Source organism: Ambystoma mexicanum, chromosome 5p (assembly GCF_040938575.1).
Source record: "Ambystoma mexicanum isolate Mex_15411 chromosome 5p, UKY_AmexF1_1, whole genome shotgun sequence".
Taxonomy (NCBI): domain Eukaryota; kingdom Metazoa; phylum Chordata; class Amphibia; order Caudata; family Ambystomatidae; genus Ambystoma; species Ambystoma mexicanum.
In genome coordinates, this window is record NC_090930.1 from 1,308,890,615 (window position 1) to 1,308,908,934 (window position 18,320).

Genomic DNA, 18,320 nt, shown 5'->3' on the forward strand with positions numbered 1-18,320 from the left:
GATTAAATGATGCAGTAGAAGCAGCATTCCTTTCTCCACTGCCCTGTGCCTTTAAATAGTTCATTCTTGCTTATCCCCTTCCTTCATGGCAGTTTCCCCTAGTAGCACTTTTTTATCTCTTAATCTATTCTGATGACATCTCTGTATTGTATGCCTTCTTAACCCCTTAAGGGGAGTTTTGAACCTGCAAGTAAAACATTTTTAAATAAAATAAAAGATTGTATTTGGTGTGGCCACTGAGTCATCTCCATAACCAGCCACTACCTTTTGCCAAGTACGTTGTGACCACTAAAGGTGCCTGGCAGACAGCTTTTTTACCCAACAGGGAGAATAATAAGCAGCAGCGGCGGTGTGTGTGGGATGTCATACAGTGATCTACTCTGGAACCTACTTTGTGACATTCCTACTGGAATGTCCAATTTTCAACTGAGGGGCACATGTGGAGAGGCCATCACAGAGTCACCAGTACAAGCCCACTCCCTAGTGGAGTAATCTCCCCACATATGCCCTGCGAAAGGTAACAGGTTTCCTTCTTCCATGTGGGCATGCATCGAAATGATGAATAGGGCAGTGGAACTTGAGGTGGCCCTTGGAATAATCGGAATATGGTGCATGCAGCAAAGACCTCTAGCTGTTGTGCTGAGAGCAGCTGAGAACACTCGGGAGGATAGCTCAGCGCCAACGTGCTCGCCTTGGAAGCAAGATGACACGAAGCAACACAGGTTCGATCCCCAGGTCCGCGCTTAGAAACGTCTGGGTATTAAGCGCATTATAAATACACAACTAAGACATTTTCCTGTAACAGCGCCTCGATGCCCCCGGGCTGTGTGAGAGCTTTAAAAATGCAAATAAATAATAAATAAATATTCTTGCTGCTCAATGAAGGAAGGGATGCAGGATCTTAACCCTACTGGGCAACCACAGCAGCTTCTCTCTCAAAAAACTGTGTTTCCCTTTGACAGTTAAAGCCAGCCCAGGAGCCCTTCCCTCAGGTGCCTGCTGCAGTAGGCGAAGGCTCAGTGGTTTCACTGGGCTTGGTTTGGCTAGTCCACACCCCATCTGCGATTATGAATGAGCCGCCCCGGAAATCCTCTGTTATGATACGTATGCCTTTAGCAGATGAGTGTGTAAGATTTAAGTTTTGGCAAAGAAGGTGAAATTCAGTTACTAGCATCCTTGTAAACTCGAAGTACTGTTTTCTCGTTCACCAAGGGCATTGCTATGTCGGAAGATCGTGTTCAAAGTGGTACTCTACGAACCAAAGGCAAACTATATCTCCGCCAAATATTCGGGACCCAAGGGGTTTCCCTCCCCTGACAGAAAATCTCTGTGCTCAAAAGTCTTCCTGGACTAACTACAGTGACACTGACAGAAAGACTCTGGTGTTATGGAGCTTATAAAAACAGTACACTATATTTTGCAGGCATTAGACAAATGCAAATGTAAATATTGTTGATGGTAAAAGTGGACTTCTTGGTGAAATTCGACCCCCTACCGGTGCAGCGCGTGGTTTTGGCTGAGGAACCGGGCACTGATGTGCTCTCGAGCGATACCTGCCAAGGCGGGGAGGGAGAGGTCAGGGCAGCGAAATGCTATTTTCATTGTGCACTGTAGAAGTAAAAGGATCGTGACCTCGCGCATGCAGGCTTTGGCAATAATGTGCAACCAGGTGTTTAAGGACAAAGAATAAAAGGCGCTCTCCGGTAATTAGAAGGTGCTGAGTTGAAGGTATTACCGTTTTCTAAACTGGGTCGAGAGGAAGAGTACGAGTGCCATTCTCCGTATGATGACGTATGAAAAATGCCATGTTTCCATTGCAGGCATGGATTTCATCTTCTAAATTTACAAACTTCACCGCTTTGAAGAAAGCCCCCACTTTATTTTTAATTTTAAAGCTGACTTTGATTCGTCCCGAGGTTGGCTTGGTGAAGGATTTTTTTCAAAAGTGGAAATTAAAGTTAGCTTGCCTTGCTCTTTTTAAAGTTTTTGTTTTTAAGTATCTCCCGATTGGTTGAAAGGTAGGCGCAGCACCACTAAACATTGACTGTTTGTCAAGGAGTTTCATCCTCCATTCTAAACATCATGGTTAACAGCAATAACTTGTGGGTTGTTTTAGGATAGCTTAAAAGAGCAGAAGCTCTGACTAGCTCTGCCAAATCAATTTGCATAAAACTATCTATGTTTGATTGTCATTGACCATTGGTCACTGTTTCGGTTGTTTAAGTGGATAGCTCACGAGTCAAATGCTCAATTCTGACATGGGGCATCATGTGCTTGGCAAGTTCAAATTCAGCATCAGGGGCGACTCGGGCCTAGAAACTTCCATGGTCAATAAACCAAGTAGCATTACACCAGGTTTACACTTGTTACTACAACACTTAGAAGCAGGAGGGATACGACATGGAGCACTGTATACGCTCACAAGTGATTTACTTATTTCTCTTTGAGTTGTTAGTAAAGGGTGAACTTACAGTTACCATTCAATGCGTACTTGGATTTGACTTTTGAAGCCGCTTCCATGGACTTCCATTTCATGTACACATTGAAATCGTGTGTTGGATAAGCAATGTGTTTGGACTGCTCTGATTAGTACTTAGTACTTTTCTGATCCTTAAAGCCTCTGGCAGTTGGATTTACTTGCTAACAGAACTGGAGGAAACATGAACAGAGACATGGAATGGCTGAGGGCCCGCGACTGAGCCTGGGCATGAAGGCGCTACGACAGGTCGGCTGCCATATGAAGCGCAACTATATCAGGAAGGGAAAAGAACTGATCTTTCCGTTGATTCTGAGTGAGTGAGTTTTCCACCTCAGAACTCTGAAGGGATGATGTGAAATTACTGACTGCACATTCACAAAAAACGGCAACGGGAGACGGATCCAAAGCAGAAGCCGAATTACGCAGTGGTCCGGCTCTGTGGAAAGATCTACCTCCTCCCCAAAAAGGAGGGAAACAAAGGCTAGCCTGGCACAAGCAAGGTGCCAAGGTCGAGAGCATAGTCGAGCTACCATGGACGGCAGAGGGTCCACCCAGAAATACAGGGAGCCAGAAGAAGCAATTTCTTGCCGGAGCCAGTGAAGGGCAGCAGCACAGCAACACACCCGTGCGCACTTTCTCATTATCAGCACGCAGTGAGCGAGGGACAGGTGAAGCCAACCGTCTTAACCACATGAAAGCTGCTGGCGAGATTTTGTTACGTGGGAAGGTTTCGTTTGTGAAACTCGCCTCCAACACTGATTCCTTCGCAGCCGCCATTTTGACAGACAGATTTTCATGGTACGGAAATACCAGCTCGTTTTTTCACGTAAAACCTGTGTTCATTTCACTATTTTCAAATAGTTGGAGGGTGGGCCCTTCAAACCCTTTATTTCACCACCTATTCAGGCTCCCATTGCTTGTACCCGCACTCACCCTTGCTTTCCGCTTCGGCCGGTTGCTTCCCCTCGCAACAGGATACACACACCACATTTCTAGTCTTTCTTCAATTTCAGTTTCTTTTAACTCTGGTGCGAATACGCTGCCCTGCAGCCTAATTACAAAACACACATCTATTTTAATGCGGACGCTTCTCAAGTTTGATTTCTCAAAACAGTAAGCTACAGAATCTCACACAAGCAATGTAATGTTGGCATTTCCCTTTGTAGACAGCAGTGGATATATACAATCGTATTCAAGCAAAATCAGTATTGAATAAATACGCCCCCAGAAGCCTCATGATTAACCCTACTATTGCTCACTTTTAAGGCCTTGGGCAGTGATGGATGGCAGTCTGTTTTCTTGATTGTTTAATTTGGTTTTCCTTCCCTAAGTTTGGGGTTTTGTATTTGCATGATTTGTTTTATATTTCACATAGACCCACATGGAAATATGTACATTTAATATGAAGCCAGGCATCCTCTGGCTAGAGAGAAGCCACTGCCTGCATCAGCTTCCAAGATAGGGCCGTCCCTCATCCCCCTGGACAGTTCACATTAGTATTAGTCCATTAGGAATACGGTGTCCTAATTGTAAATTGTAATGGGTTATTTATAACGCTCTTAATACCCAGAGGTTTCCAAGCGCGGATCCGGGGATCAAACCTGTGTTGCTCAGTGTCATCTTGCTTCCAAGTCGAGCATCTTGCCCCTGTGCTATCCTCCCGCGACAATTCATATCGATTGTTACATTTTCTATTTCTCTATTCCCCCCCCCCCCCATAATTCTGCTGGTGTGTGCTGCACGTGCCCCAATGCGCGAACCACAAGGCGGTCAGAATTGAATGCACCGATGATTCCTAATAAGGGGGCAACTGGTTTGTAGTTGTCCGGACCCTTGAGAACTGTCGGCCTCGGGTTGAAGACGCTGCGTATCATGTATAAAATATCACTGGCCTCTAAGACAAAGACTTTGTTCCGGAGCTAAAGACTTGCATTTGGCCTATTGTGCATACCCACAATGCTTTGCTCACGTGGTTCTGAACTGGAGGTGAACTTCCAGCGATGGCTACTGGGTGGTGCTGTGGCATGTGTGACATGGCTCAAATGGCTTTGTCTACGTTCTTATTTCTCTGCCAAAACAGTGTGTATGACATCCAGGCCCCGGATCACCTTAATATGTAAGGAACACCATTTTTAGCACCTGCAACTTACATTCTGTCATTAATTTAATGTTCAGCTTTTTACCATTGATTCAATGAGTTAAGATAGCAACATTCGCCTATATCTGGAACTGCAGGTTACAACAGGTCACCAAAGCCGAAACAAATTTAGGCTGTTTTAGCAGGTTTACTGTGAAGTGTGGGCATTCAGAGTGGCCGTCACACTCAGCTGTCACTTTCACACTTTACATGGCAAATGATGGTGGTGTCTGAGCAAACAATGACACCCACTAGCAGAAGGTGTGAGCAGAAGAGCATGTGATGCCAATACCCAGCAAATGCTGTCAGTGCCTGGTTATATGATGGAAGTCCCTGCACATTTTCACTCTAGAAATACAAAACTATTGGTGTTAGCAATGCGTGCTTAATGTGCATCCTGCTGCTTTCACTTTGGGTATGACATGACCTTTCAGTGTTATGTTGCCCCTATAGCCCACATGCTAATTTAGTGCCAAAGACCCATTATCTTTCTACCTAATAGAACATCTCAGTGATTCCATACACATCAATGCCAACTGTGTTCACTTTTCACTCCTCATCTACTCTTCTCCCTATGCAACTCACCCAGAAAAGGACTGCAAGACTTGTCCTTGGCCTCAAGCGCAGGGATCATATCTCTCCAGCACTGATGTCGCTCCATTGGCTCCCAGTGGCTGCAAGGGTCAAATTCAAGACCTTTTCCATTATTCACAAGGCCCTCTGGGGCCTGGGACCAAAATATCTCCAGCTTTCTCTTCTGAAGTATCTTCCTACTCAAGCCCGTCGCTCCTCCAACTCCCTGAGGGTCAGGTGTTTTTCCAAGCAACAAGCTGGGGGAGGATCTCTCTCTTTAGTGGGCACTTCCCTCTGGAACAGCCGTCCTGCATCTCTGAAGCTTGAGCAGAACCATCTCCAGTTCCGGAAGCAGCTCAAAACTTTCCTCTTTGCTTCTGCCTTCTCTCTTCCTCTTCCCTGCTGACATCCTGTCTGATACCGCACTGGCTATCCCCCCTGAACCAGGGGCCCATGTCCCTTCCCTCCCAGCTGCACACCTGGACTGCCTCCTGGCAACCCTGTACTTGGGGCTGTATCTCTAATCCTACAGTCCCTCCTACCCCCTACCTGCACTATTTAGCACTTACTGTTCTGCACTAAACCTTACATTGCTCTTGTTTTGCTTGTATGTCCTGCACTTGATCCTTCTCCCCTTCCCACAGCATTTTTACCTTTCCTCTGTCCAACACTTGCGCAATCTCAATGTCACCGGGCCTAGTAAGATCATTGTCTTGTTCCCCGTTTCCCTCCCCTGCCTCGTCGCGCTTTGAAACACTTGTGATGTGCGCGCTATAAATAAAATACTATATCGTATCATGTCCAATCTTCTGAAATAGCATAGGAGAATGAAGGAGTAAGAGTGGCGATGAGAGTGGTGATAGCCTCTGCATTGAGAAATGGGTAGACTCCATATGAGGAAATTCGAAAGAGCAACTCATACAGCCAAGATCTGAACAAAATGTTGTGTCATCTTTACATATTGCAGTGGTGCCGGCGTGGACAGTGTGTGAAATACGGTGATGAAGGACCTATACCAACTCACGGACAGTGGGCAGACTGGTCCAGCTGGTCCCCTTGTTCCAGGACCTGCGGTGGTGGCGTGTCACACAAAGAGAGGCAGTGCAACAATCCACGGTAACTATGCCCCCCATTCAACTGACTTCATGAGTAGCATGCGGCCCACAAGGATGACTGTTGACGGCATGCCTAAAACTGCATTCCTAATTGTATGTCGGGGTCCTGCTTCTAAAATGAGTATTATGGTATGCACACACAGTAAATGTCATGAGTGAAACCTTTGATACCGGCAACCTTTTCATCTGCATTATAAGAACCTCTGCAAGAGTGTTCACCTACTGTCATTCTCAGCGTGGTGGCAGCACAGAATCCTGGTACGTTGGAGAAGTTGGGCAATGTTCATGATATTCTGAAACAGACAACCATTCTGCTAAAGTCGCAGGAATAGAAATGATGCTTCAGATATTTTTGTGCATTTTTCGCCATACCTGTACATTGTCAAACTTGTGTGGATGGGCTCCTTCCGCATTCCAGCGGACTCGCACACATGCTGCAACACTGCATGCATTTCCCTGCACTGCAGATATCTGGTGGCGCTGCAGAATCAACCATGTCCGTGTGGTGGTCAAGGATAATGTGGTCCACCCCTAATTGTGAGGCCGTAGTAAGCCTCACAGAGGGTGCTAAGAGGATTATGAAGTGGTACATGGTGCAGGAGCGGGGCCCATGCAGATCCAATGGCAGTATGATATGATATGATAGGGCATTTGTAACGCGCCTATACACAAGTGACCAGTAGGCATTGATTCTTCCTGCTGTTCGGATTCCCCAGGCCCTATGCAGGGAATATGGATCTTCACCACATGCATGATGCTACCCTTTGGAAGGAGCCTTTCTTGAAGAGCACTGCATATGAGCAATGTATCCACTTCGTGGGTGCCGATTCAGCAGAAAATGCCATTGAACAGCCCAACCCTGAGGTTTTCCTTCAGCAGCAAGATGAGCTTGTCTTATCGTAAAAGCCGTACTTTTTACAGAATTGTTTGTTGTGTGACTTCTACCAGTACAATGAGGGTCTTGAAAAAAACATACAATTTGAAAAGTTTCTGTGCAACCCGAAAGGACGGGAGTGATATAAGATGTAGTGGGGCCTTTGCCACATACCCTTCTGGGATCGGATTCTTGCTTTGTGGGTCATCTTTCTGCAGTTCAACACTCAGTGGGAAAGAGACTACATTGGCAAGAGCTTGGCATAGCAATCAAACCGGGGGACCAATCAAGAGAAAACAAGGGTGGCACAGAGGACCGGGCAGAACACAGGAGCAGCGAGATGAGTGGAATGGAGAAAGGAGTGTGGGGATGCACAGAGCAATGGGGGGGGGGGGTTATGAAAGCTAGGGTGGAGATGCAGCAGTGGCTAAGGAATTCTGGGAAGTATAGTCTTTTGACTAAAGAAGCATACTGGCTACCAACATCCCAAAATGTATTAGGAAGGCAATTGAAATGCAAAATATGGTTTTGTAGGATGTTTTAATCAGGCACCATCTAATTCAGGGGACTTTTCCACACACCCCAAACCAGGCATGCATGATTTAATTTACTTGATAAAGTTCATTCTATGAATCTGTGACCCCCAATTGCACCATTCATTGAAAAATGCATCAGGGTCCAGGATAAGACTTTAATTTGTTAAAAAGCAAATGAATTACCTTACCTAATTCTCTAAACTTTCCCTTTATTTAAAAAAGATACCCCCACTTTACTTAATATACATGTCAGAATTTCAGTGGCGTTCTAGAAAACTCTATTGAAATACAAAAGGCAAATGTATGTTCAATGTGTATGTTTGTTAGATTCCCTTCAGTGGTGTTTCTATTGTATTAATGTGAAAAAGTGTACACTTCTCATTTTCAAAGTGCAAATTAAGGCGGGAGTATGGCCATCAAATAAACACACTTTCCCCTTTTTCTTGAGCAATTCAGCACTAATAATATGATTCTATTTGATGTTGCACCCAAGAAGTGACTTCAATTATTTTATATTTCTACTTATGCACATAGTGAGATGTCGTTTGCTCTTCTGTGCTTGTACATCGCACAGAAAATGAGCCAAGGGATCTCCCAGTATACACACCATATGACCTATTTCATTCAATCAATAATTCCAGAAGTACATGCACTACTGAAATATGTACTAATTTCCCAACGTGTACATACAATTTATATACCTCTGCCCCTCAGTACTTACAAATGAAACGGGCCAGAATGTAATCTATTTCCCTTTTACAATATCACTCCCCCTAGGGATCCCCCCGTATCACTTCCCCATTTACATTATACTTGCATCTGAATTTGTTTTGGCTGTCTCATGGACAGGTGGGCACCCTCCAAAGTACTGGTTTAGCTCTCCCCTTCTAGGAACAAATGGACATTAGTCAGCAAGATGGGGTCAGCTTCCCTCCACAGTATGGTCTCCCTATTTCTTTATTGGGGTCTTTCTGTTGTCTCTTCCACTGAAGAAGGCCTAGATCTTTAACTCCAGGTAGACCTAATTTACAATGCTCTGCTTATAATACATCAATGGATTCAAAAGGAAAGCCATATATTCCATCTCTTTCCTATTGTTATCAATTCTTCTTTCTCTCCCTCTTCCTCTCATCATTCAGTGAGTGAGTGAGTCAGTCCCCAGAATTGATAGGTTTGACCTTGTGTAGAACAGGAACCACTCCCTTTTGAGGTATGTATCATTTCCCTAATTTAGTTGGTCAAAGCATATGATTGGTCAGTGTTCAACAATTGACATCACATTAAACCTACCCCTTCATGGTCATTGAGCATATTAATGAAGGAGGCAGTCTTATGGCAGTACATTCTAAACTAAATTTCCCTCCCATCTGATGTGATGTGATCTTGGTGATTTCTGGATTAAACAATAGTAACTTTCTGAAACAGCATATTCCACACATCTGACCATTTTACTAATCAGTTCACCATGTTGCCCTCACTTAGGTGAATTAAATGATGCAATGTTCATCTCGATGCAACTTACAGCAGAGCCCTTAACTGTATACAGTTGCCTTGTGGATTGACAGGCTTCTTACATCACCCTCACCCTCCCTTGCACTGCAACCAATAGACTACAACTGAATCCCATGAAAAATGTGGCCGAGCTGTAACATAGCCACTGACAAAGTACCATTCCCTATGCCTTTGCACTATGGGCTGCATTACTAAAAACAATTGCTTTAAACCTAGTCATTCTCTGCTTATCATCGATTTGGCAATAAATGTATGCGTGCAATGTACTGCCCCTTTCATTTACATGTCTGTTCAAACTACGGTCATCCACCACAGCACTTCGATACCATACCAATGGCATTAGGCGCTATACAAACATTTTTAAAAAATAACATAACTTACACATTTTGGCTTTTAACTCAGCTATACTTTTATACACACATTCCTTTTCCATCACAAAGTAACAGGCTCAGCAATACGGATGCTCGGATATATAATCAAAAATGTGTGGCATTTTTGTGTTCAGAAATACACATTTCCTTAATTTACAAAATGAAGACAACTTCCTAAAAATGTATTTTTGGGTCCATCTAAGAGGTTTTTGCAAACTGAATTTGTAAACAAATAATTCTCGACGACCTTTCGATTCAAAGTGATTAACATAAATATGAATCAAATGTAATTTCAATGGCGTATTCACTCAACATTACCTGGCATCTGCAGCTGGGTCTGCCTGGTAACAGAGCATCTGTTTTTCCATCCTATTAATTCAGGACTAGGGATTTTATAACCCAGAGTGCTGTTCTAATGGTGCTTTTTTTTTGTAGTTTAGCCTACCAAGCCATTTATGATGCCACACCTCCTTGGTGATTTCAGGGTCTGTGTGCCAAGGTGCTAAATTCTTTCCTTCAGGAAATTCTGGCTGACTGTGAGATGTGATTATTTGAGAATTGACCACTACCGACCACTGCTAAGAATGAATTCAGGGTATATTCAAGAATATTAGGCAAAGCTCAGGAACAGATGTGAGTAGTAAATGGATACCATTGGATTTTACTGCAAGGCTTGCCTTCCTGAGAATTAGTTCAGTGACGGTCATCACTTTTTATTGCTCAACTTAAAAAAGAGTTTAAATTCCTTGAGAAAGCAAGACATCCCCTGTCCTGTTGTGGTTTTGCTAGGGACTGGTGAATTGAAATCCCAGTGAGCTTTCTCAATGTTGCAATTCAAAACAAAACTATACCATTGCATTTGTTGATCAAAGTTCCGTCCAAGACACATGTTTCATGATTCTTAATCCGATAAAGGAAATAAACACAATACAAGGCCCACATTCATTTTTCTGTCATCTTCAGTCCTGTGCTAAATTGCATGATACTTTCTGGTACTTGGAAATATTTATCTCAGGCCTTTTCAGTTATATTCTTATTTTAGAGGGGCAGCAAATATTGCATGTTTTCCTTGCATGTGTGTTTTCTAGATGCTGTGTGGAGGCCAACGGTCACATGTTTGTTTTTACAATGGTGCTTTTCTGCTGCTTTTCTTTGGGATGGATTTCCTTACAGTTTAGAGTACCTAAATCATCACAGTATGTTTTCTGAAGGTTCGGAAGCAGAGTCGAGTAAAATCCTAAATTGCTGGAAACAAGAGCACATGGAGCGAATCTTGACACATGACCCCTTGTAGGGGCCTTTTAACCAGCATGTGGCCCTATCAACAACAATGCGCTCTGAGTCACTGTTGTAGGTGAATGGGCCTTTGGAGGGACTGTCCTGTTGACTGATCCCCTCAGGAATTACCTGTCAGCATGGGATGGAGCAGGTATATAGCAACTGTCCCAAAGGCTCTGGGTTACCCTCAAAGTTGTGAGAAGCCCAAGTCTCTTGTAAGCAGTCATCCTTAAACAGTGGGGAAAGTCATCGAAAATTAAATACCTAGACCTTCAGGCTTCATTGGCTAGTGCCTGATTCTGCAGTAAGGTGATCTGCCCCAGTGCTGTCCTCTTCCTTGAAAGGCCCACCCCCCATTTATTTGCACCTCCACTGCAGGTTCAGGCCCTGCTTTGTGTTTGGAATTCAGCCTCCAGTTTCCCCAGACTTCAACTCTCTTGGTGCTTTAGGGCATGTGTGAACCCTTTTGCGGCTTCAGTGACACTGAGGGGGGCAGATGTGGCACAATTGCTAGATCCTAAGTAGGTATCTTATCCTCCTCTCCAATTCCAACCTCTGCTCTGCTGTCTGCTCACGACTATCTCTCTTCCAACTTCCTTGGATTCCTCGGTTTTTCTGGAGTTCCCCTTTCGATCTGTCTGGATGAAGGTTGCTTCTACCCCTGTAGGGTTATGAACTGATGCCCTAACAAACCCTCTGGCCTGGATCCTGCTGAAAGGTCCCTCACTTAATCAGAAGAGTTCTTCTTTACATTTAGGTCATCTAGGGCTGCTCTAGCTAGGCTCCACTGGGGTGCACGCTCTGGCCGTGGGATCTCTTACAGCCGGTACCTTGGCTCAATATAGAGTTAAACAGCACCCCCCGGTCTGATATGGATGTACACCAAGGTCAGGATCACTATCCGACAGGCGTACCACATCCCTGTACCCTCCTCAGAAGACCTTCAAAGGTGGCAACCATCTTCACCTAGCTACCCTCAACTCTTGCGCTGCTGTTAGACACTCCTCTTATATCTGTCTCCTTCTTGAAGACTTTGACCTTGATGTTATCATTCTCACTGAGACGTGGTTGACTGCCAGCTCTGTCACTGCTTTTGACACACTCCTCCCTGAGTGCTACAATATCCTCACTAAGCCCAGGCCTAACCGGTCTGGTGGCGGATTGGCCTTGATCTTCCCTTAATGGGTCTCTGCTACTAACATTCCTACTCAGACCTACGCCTCCTTTTAATGCCTTGTCTGCAGGCTTGGTGTCTCTCCAACCATCGTGCTGACTCTCACCGGCATCTACAGGACTGCCGGTCCTGTCTCCCTCTTTCTCTTGGAGTGGTCTGACCTCACCTCTTCTCTTCTTGCCGCCACCTCCAAGCTTCTCCTCCTCCGAGACTTCAATATTCACCTTCACTCTCCTGATTCGGCCACTGGACTCTTCCACAGCCTCTGCGACTTTCTTTCCCTCACCATTCTTCCCTGCTATCCAACCCACTCAGCCGGACATACCTTGGATGCTATCATCTTGGAGCACAGAAAATGGACAAACGTAAACTGGAAACACGCTGGCTAAAATGCCCCTCAGAAGAAAATTAATAGGTGGGGAAAATAGCAGAGAAAGTCTATACACATAACATTGTGGAGACAAAAAATAATTATTTCAATACCCAGATTAATGAGGCCCCAAATAGGCCTGGTAAACTCTTTGAATGCCTGAGGTCATTGGAAAAGGTCGAGGCACTTACACAACCCTTCCAGCCCACTAATCCGGATGATGAAGTAGTGTGGATGGCTTTCGAGGAAAAAGGCTAGAGACAAAATAAAATCCCTCCTGATCAAATCTGCCCAAATTAAGGAACCACAGGTTACCAACCCTATAACTGGTGACTATCCTAATTTACATTCTTTCATCAATATCAACACTTGAGATGGAAAATATGTTGTCCTCTATGGAACCAACCTCCTGTCCTAAGAATATAGTACCAGCTAAAATCTTACTAGAGCACAAAATGCTTTTTTGCTCCATTTCTTGCCAGGCTGATAAATGCCTCTTTCCGGGACTGCTCTGTTACGTCCTCCATTAAGGCTATTACAATCGCTCTTCTTCTTAAAAAACCTAGAGTGGACCCTAAAGGTCCTAGTAGCCTCAGGCCAATCACAAATTGTAACTTTCTCCTAAAAATCCTCAATACATTTGCTATTGCTCAACTGCAATCCTTTGTGGAAGTAAACAATATTCTCCACAATAGTCAATCGGGATTTAAATCCTCCTACAGTACGCAGATGGTACTGATCGATCTCCAATCCCACTTGTTAAAAACTATGGACAACTGAAAAGCCGGGATCCTAGTGCTGATTAATCTATCTGCAGCTTTCGATCTGTTAGATCACGATCGCCTGCTACATACACTTAACTCCACGGGGAATTGTTCAAAGGGGGCTATCGGGTGGATCCAGTCTTTTCTCTCAAATCGGTTGCCCAGAATCCATTGGAGTGAGACCTTTTCATCGGCAGCTCCTATTGGGTGTGGTGTCCCCAGGGAGCATGCTTGTCTCCTGTACTGTTCAATCTGTATTTAAGACCACTTTGTGCACTCCTAGAGGACTCAGGGATTTTCTTGACTAACTATGCCAATGACACGCAGTTAGTGCTCGAAGTCAGCGGTAATTGTGCCTTACACTCCTCAAACCTCACTAGTACTTACAACCTCTTTGAGACTTGGATGTCCAGAAACTGGCTCTGTCTAAACAGCAGTAAGACAAAGTGCCTTATCTTCGGGTCAGTGTTTGCTTTGGCCAAACTGACAACAGATTTTAAAGGTTTTGCAATAAAGAACTGTGTTATTGCAGTACAAAGCAAAGTGAAAACCTTAGGTATCCAACTGAAAGCCTCTCTGAACTATGATGTTTACATTAATCAGATCAGCCAGAATTGCAAATAATATCTTGAATTGCTCAGAAATATTTGTTCCTACTCAAATAAAATTAACTGTGAAATTGTGACCCGTGCCGCTATTATTTCTAGACTCGACTATGTTAATTGATGGCTCTCTCTATCCCGCCTAAAGAAATGTCAAATTATTCAGAACGACGCTGTGAGGGTCATCAAAGGGATACCAAGAAGAGAACGCATTTCAGAGCACAGAAAAGCTCTTCACTGACTACCGATACAAAGCTGTATCAACTTCAAAGTGGGTACCTTAGTGCACCACTGTCTTTTTGGATAAACCCCTTATATCTTAAATCCCTAATTTGGTACTAATCTCCAGCAAGGCCACTTCATTCTTTGAATACAGCCCTGGTGACTTGTCCTGGTCATAAACGAGCTAAGGGGCAGGGCAGATCCTTCCCAGTGTGTGCCGCAAAGCTTTGGAACTCCCTGCCACTTGTGCTCCGACTAGAAGAAGACACAAGGTGTTTTCGGAAAAGCATTAGAAACCACCCTGTTTCAGTAATCACTGCTGAGTTCTTTCAGCAGTTTCCTTGAGGATGTTATGTCTCATTCCCATCTGCTTATTTGATTGTGTAAATGTAGTCCTGGATTATTTGTTTGTCGGAGCGTGTTTTTGTTGCACCCTGATGCCCGCTGGGTTTTCAGCGCACTATAAACAAATAAATAAAATAAATAAAAATAAATAAGCAGACATCCCCATCTCCAACTCCCTCACTGAACCTCTCTCCTGGTCTGAACATTCTCTCCTGCCCCCTGTCCTGTCTCACCTGGATCTCTTAGGTCCCCCGGTTAAGCCTCTGCCAGTCTCCTTCTCCGTCATTCGACCGATGAAGCAAGTGTCAGTTTCTGCTTTTGCCGCCACTTTCATTCCCCCCTCCCACTCCTGCCACAGACTCCCACAATGACTCTGCCCTTGCTAATCTTCACCTCTCTATCACCAACACCCTGGACATTCTTGCCCCTGTCATGAGGATCCGCATGATGCCTGCCTCCAAGTGCAACACCTGGTATGACTCTGACCTAGCCTTTCTGAAACGCAAGTGCAGGGTTGTTGAGTAGAAGCGGCGGGCATCAGGCACATCATCTGACAGACTGGCCTGCCACCTGCTCCAAAGGCAGTACAGACTCTCCATCCACTCAAAGAAGAGGGCCCATATCCAAGGTCACTTCTTCTGGCATTTCATTCAAATGACCATCATACTGTCGTGTATGCAGGTATGGCTTGCTCAATGGAAACCTTACTTCCAGAAGTCACCTTGGTAGTATTTTCACTGGTACTGCATGTGTCTCACACTCTGGTTCCCAACATATAGGCATGAAAACATGTCTAAACTTGCCGTACTAAAATGCCAGTCGAGTTACATAATAACACTTATCATGCTTGCTTTATCAAAGATGCACAAAACAAAATGTCATACCTTAATAAGAAATGGCTAGACTAAGTGCATAAAAGTGACGGTCTTGCTTCATAATAACCCTTATCATGCTTGCTTTACCAACGATGCCCAATACACATTGCCATACCACAATACAAAATGACTGAACTGGCTGCATTGAAATGCCAGTTTAGCTACATAATAACACTTATGCTTGTTTTACCAAAGGTGCCTAGTATACAGTGTCATTCCACAGTAAGAATAATACCACTGATCCTGCTTGATTTATCAAAGATGTCCCATACAAAATGTCATGCCTCAGTAACAAATGGCTAGACTGGTTGCATACAAAATGCCAGTCTTGCTTCATAATAACACTTATCATGCTTGATTTACCAAAGATGCCCAATAGAAAATGTCATACCACAATAAGAAATGGCTAGACTGGTGGCATTAAAATGCAAGTCTAGTTACATAATAACACGTATCATGCTTGCTTTATCAACCGTGTACAGTAAAACATGCCAAGCCTGTTCCATGGTGTGCTAACGCGGTGTCCGGACATTTCGTCGAAAGACATTTCGTCGAAAGACATTTGGTTGACGTAATTTGGTCGAAAACCAAATGGTAGAATTTTTTTTTTAATTTATATATATATATTTTTAGGTTGTAGTTTAGGGAAAAAAAGGTTTTTTTTTAGAAAAAAAGGGGGTTGGGGGGGACCCCCCAAAAAAAAAAGTGAAAATAAAAAAAATACATTCGACCATTTGGTTTTCGACCAAATGGTTTCGACCAAATGTCCTGTCGACAAATATTTTTCGACGAAATGTCTGGCAACCTGCCAGCGCTGGGGGGCACTGGGGTAAGGCATGTTTGTTTTACTGGCCATCTATCATAGATGCTCAGTAAAAAAATGACACATCTGTCCCCTGGGTCCCGAGCTCCACACACATGCACACAATCAATGTGCTTATGTGTGTATGGCAGGCTCTGGGGGACCAGGGGGTAGGGATGATATTTTTTTTTTACTGGACATCTATCGTAGATGTCCAGTAAAAAAATAACATGCCTGTTCCCCTGGCCCTTCAGCGCCAAAAACACACACACACTCACTATGACGTGAGTATGTGTGTATGCAAGGTGCTGGGAGACCAGGGCGGCAGGTATGGTGTTTTTTACCAGACTTCTATCATAGATGTCAAGTAAAAAAATACCATGCCTGTGTCCTGGTCCTCACAGCGCCAAAAACATACACACAATCAAAGTGAATATGTGTGTATGCAAATAAACATACAAACACACATATTTACACAATATACACACAGCAAGCACTCTTTCATTCACACGAGCACCCATCATGCACTCACTCATAACACAAGCATACGTGCATCCATGCACATATTTAAATAATAAACATACAAACACACACATTTGCACAACATACTCACCAAGCACTCTCTGTTTCATTCACACGAACATCCATCATCCACTCACTGAAAACACAAGCATGCACGCATCCATACGCATATTTAAATAAATACATTAACATACAAATGCACATTTAGACAACATACGCACTGAAAGCACTCTTTCATTCACACGAGCATCCATCATGCACTCACTCATCATAACGCAAGCATACACGCAGCCATACACATATTTAAATACTAAATAAACGAACATACAAAAACAAACATTTACACAACATACATACAGAAAGCACTCTCTCATTCACACCAGCATCCATCATCCATCATCATGCATTCACCTAACAACACAAGCATGCACGCATCCATGCACATAATTTAAATTTTAAAAAAATGAACATAAACAAACTTACCTTCTGCCGCCGGACCAGAGGTTTCAGTGCTCCATCCCCCTGCAAGCAGGAACAGGAATCAGGAAGTTTCCTGGGTCTTGCTCATGTGTCCAAGGGGCTTGAGCGTGGGTCCGTAGCAGCCCCACTCCAGCCTCTCTGTCTGTATGTGTGAGGCAGAGCTGGCATTAGGGCAGAGGCGGGCCGGATGACTGCCAGGAGTGCCATGCCCCCCCCAGGCCACCATTAGTCCCTGGCACGCCAGCTCAGGGGAGTGTTTTAAGGGCTACCGACGCGGGAGCGAGGAGGTTTTCATTGTAATAGGACGCTCAGAATGAGCATCCTATTCGAGTGATTAACCCCCTGCAAAGTGCCGGCACAGGGAGGGACAAACAAATGTGGAGATCATGACCCCACGCCCAACCCCCCGTCTCCGCCTGTTGACCAGGGGCAGGGGGGGGCACCAATTCGCCCAGGGCACTGCTGCCTCTAAGGCCGGCCCTGGTGCGAGCAGGTGCAGGATCGCCTCCTTGAACATACAGACATGCATTTCCCCAGCCAGCATGTCCTATGGGCCATACGAGGCTGGGGAAGCAAACACCCCCAGCCTTGCATATCTCATTGAGCTTGCGCGGCTGAGGAAATTTAACTGTTTCCTTAAATAGCAGAGTCAGCAATGTTGACCACATTTCTTTATTCAATTTTAATATAAAATTGATTAGTTAGTTCCTGCAGCTCTGGAGGTTGAAACCTTGGTGATTAGTCGCTCAATATCCTCTCTCTCAAATTCAATATCCCATGCTGGTATTATTCAGGGGTTCTTGACTAAATAAATGACCCCATTCATTTTGATCCAATGTGACCGCCAATTAGCTTCACTCACCTCATTACACTGAGATTCAGCCTGCAGATTACTCATATTATTGATTAATGACCAAAAATCGGTATATTATTTTTAGAAATAGTTTGAGCATAATCTCACTGTCTTTTTGTACCAGCAAGTATCTTATTTCTTTTCAAGGTATTTCTCATCATTTTTGCGATTTCATTTTAGCTGCTATAATTGATTGCGATACATCTTCCTTTTTGCCGAAACCGCTCTATCAAACCTGTGTGTATGGGGAGTTGTCAGGATTTGCTGACATTTTGGCATCTCATTTTCCCATGTGAAGTCCTTAAAGCCCTGACTAGTGCACACAGTAATAGCATAATGTGTGTATTCTTCTAATTTCCTCACTAGTAAAGAGCCGCCGCTTTTACATTTCTGGATCCGGTGGCCTCCACAATTTACCTCCAGATCCCTATGGCTA

General features: G+C 44.2%; 1 protein-coding gene across 1 annotated transcript in view; it reads left to right on the top strand.

Moving 5' to 3' along the window:
- The window catches only part of ADAMTS16 (ADAM metallopeptidase with thrombospondin type 1 motif 16), a 631,464-nt gene that overhangs the window by 308,655 nt on the left and 304,489 nt on the right, over positions 1-18,320 (top strand). Inside the window, exon 12 of the mRNA XM_069613712.1 lies at positions 6,157-6,305. Coding sequence (XP_069469813.1) covers positions 6,157-6,305 — 149 coding nt within the window. The remainder of the gene's footprint in view (positions 1-6,156; positions 6,306-18,320) is intronic.